The 8,401-nt window shown below is 34.1% G+C and overlaps 1 protein-coding gene across 1 annotated transcript in view; it reads left to right on the top strand.

Annotated features, from left to right (window-relative positions):
- Positions 1-1,151: 1,151 nt before the first annotated feature.
- Positions 1,152-8,401, top strand: part of LOC120862203 (UDP-glucuronosyltransferase 2C1-like) — a 39,891-nt gene continuing 32,641 nt past the window's right edge. Inside the window, exons 1-2 of the mRNA XM_040238323.1 lie at positions 1,152-1,926; positions 7,236-7,384. Of these exons, the coding sequence (XP_040094257.1) occupies positions 1,206-1,926; positions 7,236-7,384 (870 nt within the window). The 5' untranslated portion in view covers positions 1,152-1,205. The remainder of the gene's footprint in view (positions 1,927-7,235; positions 7,385-8,401) is intronic.

Here is an 8,401-nt window from a genome sequence, read left to right as displayed (position 1 = left end):
ATTTGACATCATACAAAAAAAAAACAAACAAACTCAAAATGGATTAAAGACCAATGTAAAACTGAACACCAAAACATTCTCTGAATAAATTACAATGATATCTTTTTTTGATCTATTTCCTAGAGTAATGGAAATGAAAACAAAACTAACAAATGGGATCAAATTAAACTCAAAAGCTGTTGCACAGCAAAGCAGAACATAAGCAAAATGGGAAGGCCTCCTTTAGAGTGGGAGGAAATATATGCAAATGAAGAAACAAGGAATTAATCTCCAAAATATTGCAGCAGCACAGATAAACCTGGAGATGATCATACTAAGTGAATAAGGAATGCAGAGAAAGACAACTATCACATTGCTTATATGTGCAATCTAAAAAAAAAAGAAAAGAACTTATTTACCAAGCAAAAACAGACTAACACACAATAAAACAAACTACGGTTACGAAAGAGGTAAGGTGGGGGGAGCAATGAATTGGGAGTTGGGATTAGCAGATACAGGCTACTATATTTTAAATAGATGAAGCAACAAGGACTTACTATATGGCACAGGAAATTCTGTTTAATATTCTGTAGCAAGTAAAGGCAAAAAGAATTTTAAAAAGAACAAATAAATATACATATATATATAACTGAATTATACATATATATAAATATACATATATATATATTCATATATATATAACTGAATCACTTTGCTGTACACCTGAAACTAACACATTGCTAATCAACTATAATCCAATATAAAATTAAAAATAAATCTCCCTGCCTTAACATCTCTTAAAGTATGCATATTTCTGGCATGGAAGAGTGATGATCTCTTCCATACCTACAATATCTAGCAGAGTTATTAGTAAAAGAAACACTACAGAGACCTTTCTGTTCAAATGAGCATTTAAATAAAACAAACAAAAAAGTTCAAAAACTTTAGCCTTAATAGAATATGCAATTACATAATGCTGGATTTTCTATCATTACTTAGAAATTATTATGGATTTGTGTTTAAGCCTGAGTATATATTTCCTAACTCAGTGTATTTTTTTTTTCCCACCAAAGTAGTTGCTTTTCATTTTAATCTATAATACAAAGTACACACTTCAAAGTTCAGCCCAGCCACTATAAATTGATTGGGATTGTTAAAGAGAGATCTTTGGATTGTGTTTCATGCATTTGGTTTAAGCCCAGATTTAATTTGAGCAAGAGTTAACCATGAAGACTGTGAAAGGCTTTTGCATCCTTTTTATCCTGCAGCTATGTCTCCTTGACTCTGGGAGGACGGGCAAAGTTCTTGTATGGCCTGTGGATTTTAGTCACTGGATTAATTTACAAGTTATTCTAGAAGAGCTTCACCTTCGTGGGCATGAGATAACTGTCCTGGTACCTTCACAAAGTCTTCTGATTGAGGATACTAAGGTTCCCTATAATATAGAGATCCTCCAGCTTTCAGTAACTAAAGAAACTTTCATGGAAGAGCTCAGTACCATGCTCTATGAAGCTACGTTTGCACTGACAAAACTCTCATGGTGGGAAATGCAAATCAAACTGGCAAACATAGGCAGAAGATTTTTATTAACAAGCAAAAGAGTGTGTGACAGTGCTGTCACTAACAAGGAGTTACTCAGACGGCTTCAGGCAGCCAAGTTCGATGTCTGTATTGCTGACCCTTTAAGTTTTTGTGGGGAATTGGTGGCTGAACTCCTGAATATTCCATTTATATACACTTTTCGATTTTTCTATGGAAATGTCATTGAAAGACTGTGTGCTGGGCTTCCTATGCCTTCTTCATATGTTCCTGGTGTCACATCAAGACTGACAGACAAGATGACTTTTACACAGAGGCTGGAGAACTGGTTACTGTATGCAGTGAGTGACATGATATATTCATATTATATATTTCCAGAATGGGATGAGTATTACAGCAAGGTTTTAGGTAAGAGAAATATGTATATAATAAGTATTCTTATAGCCTATAAAAATGTAAATATTTATCTGACCGTATGAAAACTTACAAAAAGTATTTTAGATGAAGAAGATCCAAGCACCTGTGGCTACACTGTTTTGAATTTAAGAAATAATAACATTCTTTCTTTGGTTTTGTGTTATTTGATTGAATACAGATAACATTCCCTTCTCCAGGGGATCTTTCCAGCCCAGAGATTGAACCCAGGTTTCCTGCATTGCAGGCTGATTCTTTAGCATCTGAGCTACCAGAGGAACCCCAATGATATATCTGAGAAGGAATATTCTCTATATTTATGTATGATTTCTTGGAGTGTCTGGAAAACCCAAATCTGACAGTGTGCTTAATTTTCATAAACTTGGACTACTTTTTTGAATTTTGCTTCTCATCTTTCGCAGCCTGTTTTCTTTCTGATTAACTTGCTCTTCCTAAAACTTTATATTTATGTCCTGTGAAAGAAAGGTTAATTGGTGGCCAGGTTTGCAATGTGTTGAACATGAAACTAGAAAATGAATAATGTGATTTGGTTTCATCTGCTCTTATCTTCTAAAGTGTAAAAAAAACAAAGATTTTTTTCTAAAGGACCATGTTTCCAGATTTTTTAAATCACCTCAGTGTTTTGTTTCTGTTGTTCTATTTAAAATTGCATTAGAGGTAAAGTAGTGACTTTTGACCCTGAGCACAAAGTTTTTCTCTACTCTGATTTGATCATACCAATATTCTGGATAACGTGGAGATCCTCCAGCTTTCAGTAACTAAAGAAACTTTTGTGGAAGAGCTCATGAAAGTCCATTTACCCCTTCTTTCATTTCTTTTGAATAATTTATTTTTTATTATTTTTTTGTGATTATGTTAAATAAATTTTGCATAAGAGGTAAATTACTTTTGAGAAAGAAGTACCTTTTTTACATCACTTAGTTTTTTTAAGTGTTACTAGCATGTAACATTTGGAGAAGGAAATGGCAACCCACTCCAGTGTTCCTGCCTGGAGAATCCCAGGGACGGGGGAGCCTGGTGGGCTGCCGTCTCTGGGGTCGCACAGAGTCGGACACGACTGAAGCAACTTAGCAGTAGCAGCAGCAGCAGCATGTAACATTGTGTTAGTTTCAGTTGGTGACAAAAGATTAATCAAGAGTCAACTTAAGAAGGAAATGGAAAATTTTATTTGAGCCAATCTGAGGATTGTAACCCTGGAGAAAGTCTGTTAGGAAGATCTGAGTAATGTTCTGCACATTAGGAGTCAAAGCACTGTTATATAAATTTTTGAGGGAAAGGGTTATACATGAAAGAGTCATCCATTAAAGCAATATATTGCGAGTTTATGTAGTCCTAAAAAGTGAGTAGTGGGTCATTGTGACCCCTTAAGGGATTAAGAAAGGAATGTTAACTCCTAACGAGCTACCTTGCAGGGGCCAGGAGGAAATTGCTTTTTTGTAGAGTAAATTTTCTTATGTCTTCTGTGGGGATCTAGTTAATACATAATACAGAAGAACATTGCACACTAAAACGAGGAGTGCTGGGCACTGACTCAAGTGGCAGAGAAATTTTTATGCAAAATATTTCTTGCCCTGCCTTAAAATAATTTTGTTTCATCACATGTATACAGCATAATGATAAGATATTTATACATATTGTGAAACAATCACTGTGGATAATATCAATCACTACACATAGTTACAAATGGGTTTTTATCTGAGAACTCATAAGATCTACTTTCTTAGGACAATACAGTATTAGTAACTATAGTCACCATGCTGTAAATTACTGGCTTACTTACTTTAGAACTGGAAATTTGTACCATTTGACCACCTTCAACTACCTGTTGTGACCATGCTACAACCTTAGCATCTGGCAACCACCAATTTTTTCAGTGTCTATAGTTTGTTTTAGTTTTCTCTTAGATTCCACATATAAGTGATATATTTCCCTGTCTTACTTCCCTTAACATAATATCCTCAAGATTCATCCATGTTGAGGCAAATGGCAAGTTTTCCTTGTTTCTCATGACTTAATAATGTTCCACTCTATCTGTAATTATATTTTCTTTATCATTCATGTATTTATAAACACTTAGATTGTTTCCATGATTTTAGCTATTGTGAATACTGCAGCAATGAGCTTAAGGGTACAATGATCTGTTTTTTTTTTTTTTTTTTCTATTTTCATACCCATAAGTGGAATTTCTGGATCATATGGTAAAATCAAATAAAATCAAGTTATTTTTAAATTTTGAGGAACCTCCATAACATTTTCCTTATTGGCTGTACCGATTTACATTTGCACTAACTGTAAACTTGTTCGTCTCTTTTCACTACCTCCTCACCAGCATTTGTCTCTTATCATTTTGATGATAGCCCTCATAACAGGTATGAGGTGTTAATTCTTTGTAGTTTTGCTTTGAATTTTCTTGGTCACTAGTAATGTTGAGCACCATTTCAGATTCTTATTGACTAACTGAATGTTTATTCAGTTCCTCAGCTAACTTTTTAAAATTTAATTAATTGTTTATGTGCTATTGAACTGTGTGAATTCCTTCTATATTTTAGGTGGCAGCACCTACACAGGCATATGGTTTGCAAATATTTTCTCTATTTTCATAGGCTGCCTTCTAATTTTGTTGATCATTTCTTTTTCTGTGCAGTATGCAGAACGTTCTAATTGGAAGTAGTTCTACTTGTTCATTTTTAATTTTTAATTTAATTTTGTTACTTATACTTTAGGTGTCACATTTTAAATTCACTGCCATGATGAGTGTCAAGAATTATTTCCCATTGGTTTTCCTTGAGGAATTTTATGGTTTTAGGTCTTATATTTAAGTCTTTAATCCATTTTAATATAATTTTATAGTGGAGTAAGATCAGGGTCTAGTTTTATTCCTTTGTATGTGAATATCCATTTTTTTCAGCAAGAATTAGTTAAAAGATTATCTTCCTTCATTGAATATTTTTGGCTCCATTGTGAAATATTAGTTGAATATATATGCATGAGTTTATTTTTGGGCTTTTAATTCTGCTCCAATGGACTGACTGTTTTTAGCTGTATTATTCTGATTACTATAGCTTTATAATAACCCTTAAAATCAGAGTGTGTGATGCCTCCAGCTTTGTTTTTCTTTCTCAAGATTGACTTTTCTATTTGGAACTTTTTCATTTTCATAAGAATTTTTAAAATTATTTTCCGTGTTACTAATTTTAATAGATGTATCTCTAATATCCTATCATTACTAAAAGTTGTGTTTATTCCCCAAAACTTAAAAAAAAATTATAGTTGTGATCCCTTATTTTATATAGCCACTTCCTTTTTCCTTTTTTTGAGTATCTATTTAAATATTTCTTCTGAGAAATTATTCAACAACGCAGAAGCAACATGATTGCTTCTAATGAACTATGCCACCTGGCAATATATAATATGTCCAAAAAAACATATTACCTAATTGGTGTCAACATGTTGTACTGAAACTTCTCTGCATTTTGTGACAGAAACAGGTGCTTATATCTCTAGACTTGGCCCTATAAAATATGGGCAGAAACCATCACAAATTCATGTTCAGAGTTCAAGCTACAAGAGGCAACACTGAGCAAAGATAATTTAAAATCTCATCAAGCTGACATTTTCTGAGTCATGGATTTATCCTTGATTGATCTACAACTGAACTGAACTGGTTTACTTCTGGTCCCAGCAGTCTGACACTCAGTTTAGGGACATCTTTTCTAGTGATAGGGTATTACTCTGTCAGTGATTCTTCCATAGTTCTTATCAACTTAGAATATTCTTTGGTGGAATATATCAATAATCTGAGAAGAAGAATTAAATACTTGGTAAATACAAGAAAGGCATATTTCTTATATATATTAAAAAGCTACAAGATATAGATGCAATTTGGCTATTCAGAATTTAAAATCATCATTATACAATGCATTCCAAGTATGTTTTTCAACTTTTAAAAGTGTAACTCATAATTTATAAAATTTTTCATTAAAACATGTCATATATATGTTCAAATAATTGATGACTAAACAAGAAAGATAGCATTAATTTCAAAAAATTGAGAAACTATTTATAAATCTCTAGGTTAGACACAAAAATGGTCCAAAAAAATCCTATAGGGCAATAAAATCATAATTTTGGAAATGATATTTTCTACCAGACAGAAATATGCCAGTTAACAATTAATTTCAATGTATTTTAACTCAAAAGTTAGAGAAAATTAAAAAACAAACCACCACCTAATGTGTGCACACATTTTTATAAAGATATGTGTTGAGTATGAAACTGGATATTGTAATCACCAGAGTCAAGCCCCTCATTTACTGAGAACTGCCTTGATCTCTTATGCAGATAGACCTTCCTGGGAGTTCAAAATCTCTTATATTAAAATCCTTAGCACACTTAGAACATCAAGGAGAATATTAAAAAAGTCTTGTAGTGAGAAACCAGATAGCTATGGTTTCCTCCTATTGGTGACACAGAGCACATATTTCAAAAGGACACCGACATTCTGGGTAAGGTTTGGTATACCTCAGTAGATATATAGAATTCAGAGATGAAACTCTGCTTGAAACTAAGGAAGATGATTCAATTCAGGGTCACTAATTTGAGTTCTTATTCTGTAAATATTCACTTGGCTTCCAATTCAGTTCAAAGGAACCCTTTTGTACTGTTTGTTAACTAAATATGTCAAAATAGCAAATATTTCACCACCAGATTACTGTGCAATGCAATATCTTTACCAAAGAGAATGAAATCTTGTAAAATAAGAACTTTCCTTTACTATAGCAAATGAAACAATCACTTTAAGAATTGTACTAAAAGTATTCAGGATGTAATTTATTGTGACAGCACACTTGAAAACAGTAGGAAAAAGAAGGATAAAACACAAGTTGATTTTCAACATAGAGACTTTTTGGGCAATGAGGATGAGATAAATTGGAATTTCAGAAGGTGTGACTCTACCATAGAAGGCTGAGGATCATTGCCTAAGTTTCTTGTACTTACTACAAGCACATGAGTGGGTTTCAGGGTTAGCTCAAGATGAAAGACTCCATTGCCAGAGCGAAAGCAATAGGCTTTTGGTTTTGCTCCATACTTATATCTGTGTTTACTTATTCATATTCTGACTATTATGTCTTCTTCAGGGTAAAAGGCCAATTGATACATAAGCTGGGTTGCAAAGGCTCAGTATTGGTCTTCAATAATTTACTTAGAAAATTAGGTGGAGAAATATCTTTTATTTACCATATCAGATTGTTTTCCCTCTATTATCCTTCATTTTTATTCAGGAAAACCAATCACACTATGTGAGATTATGGGGAAAGCTGACATGTGGTTGTTTCGAAGTTACTGGGATTTTGAATTTCCTCAGCCTTATTTACCTAATACTGAATTTGTTGGAGGACTGCACTGCAAGCCTGCAAAGCCCCTACCTAAGGTAATTAAACATGCTTATTATTTTCCTATAGGAGGGTTTATCTCTTAAATGATTTCTAATTATTATTAAGATTTGATTTGCAAACTGAGAATACAGAACAAAATTTAATGGTCATCATTTTCTTAGACTATACACTACAGTCAGAAGGTGAATACCATTATTTTGGATTATCTATTATTATCTGATTGAAGTAGGCCTCAATATTTTCTTTTCTTGTTCAAAGTCCATTCACTATTCATGAAAATCTATTTTATATAAATTTTACAATATTTTCTAGTATCTCAAGAATACCATGCTATAATTGAAAATAAAGATGATTATACTTTAAGTCAAATCTTCTATAAATGTAACGGGTAATTTTATGTATTAACTTCCCTGGCTAGGTACTCTGCTCTTTAGACATTTTTCTGGAAGTTACTGAGAGGATATTTTCAGATGACATTAACTTTTAAATATGTGAACCTTGAGTAAACAAATTACTCTTTGTTATATGGATAAGCCTCATCTTATTAGTTGAAGATGTGAATAGAACAAAAGACTGAATTCTGCCCGTAGGTAACCTTCAGATTTGAATTACAGCAGTGGCTTTTCTCTTGAGTCTCCAGCATAATGGGCTGTTGTGCAGCCCATTAAACTTGCCAGCCTCTGTAACCATGTGAGAAATCCCTGAAAATAAATATCTTACCTGGCTTTCCATTTTAAGTCTCACGTATTTTTTCTTGTCTTATTTAGTTAACTTAATTTTGCTAGTGTTTAAATACAGGACGAAAAGATTTCTTTTTATTTCAATACGATTGAGTTAAACAGTCGGATTCCCCTGGTCCTCACCAGTTCTAAGTCGGCTGCTAGGCGCCGGCCGAGGCGAGGCGCCGGGCGGAACGGCGCATCCGGCGAGGGGGGACCGACGCGCCCGCCGCCGCGGGCCGCGAGGGGCGGCGGGGGCGGCGGGGGCGGCGGGGGCGCTTTTGCTGATGCGCCGTTCCGCCCGGCGCCTCGCCTCGGCCGGCGCCTAGCAGC

This window comes from Oryx dammah, unplaced genomic scaffold, assembly GCF_014754425.2.
Source record: "Oryx dammah isolate SB20612 unplaced genomic scaffold, SCBI_Odam_1.1 HiC_scaffold_3, whole genome shotgun sequence".
Lineage (NCBI taxonomy): Eukaryota > Metazoa > Chordata > Mammalia > Artiodactyla > Bovidae > Oryx > Oryx dammah.
Note: the sequence above shows the minus strand (reverse complement) of the source record. Positions and strands in the feature narration are given on the sequence as shown.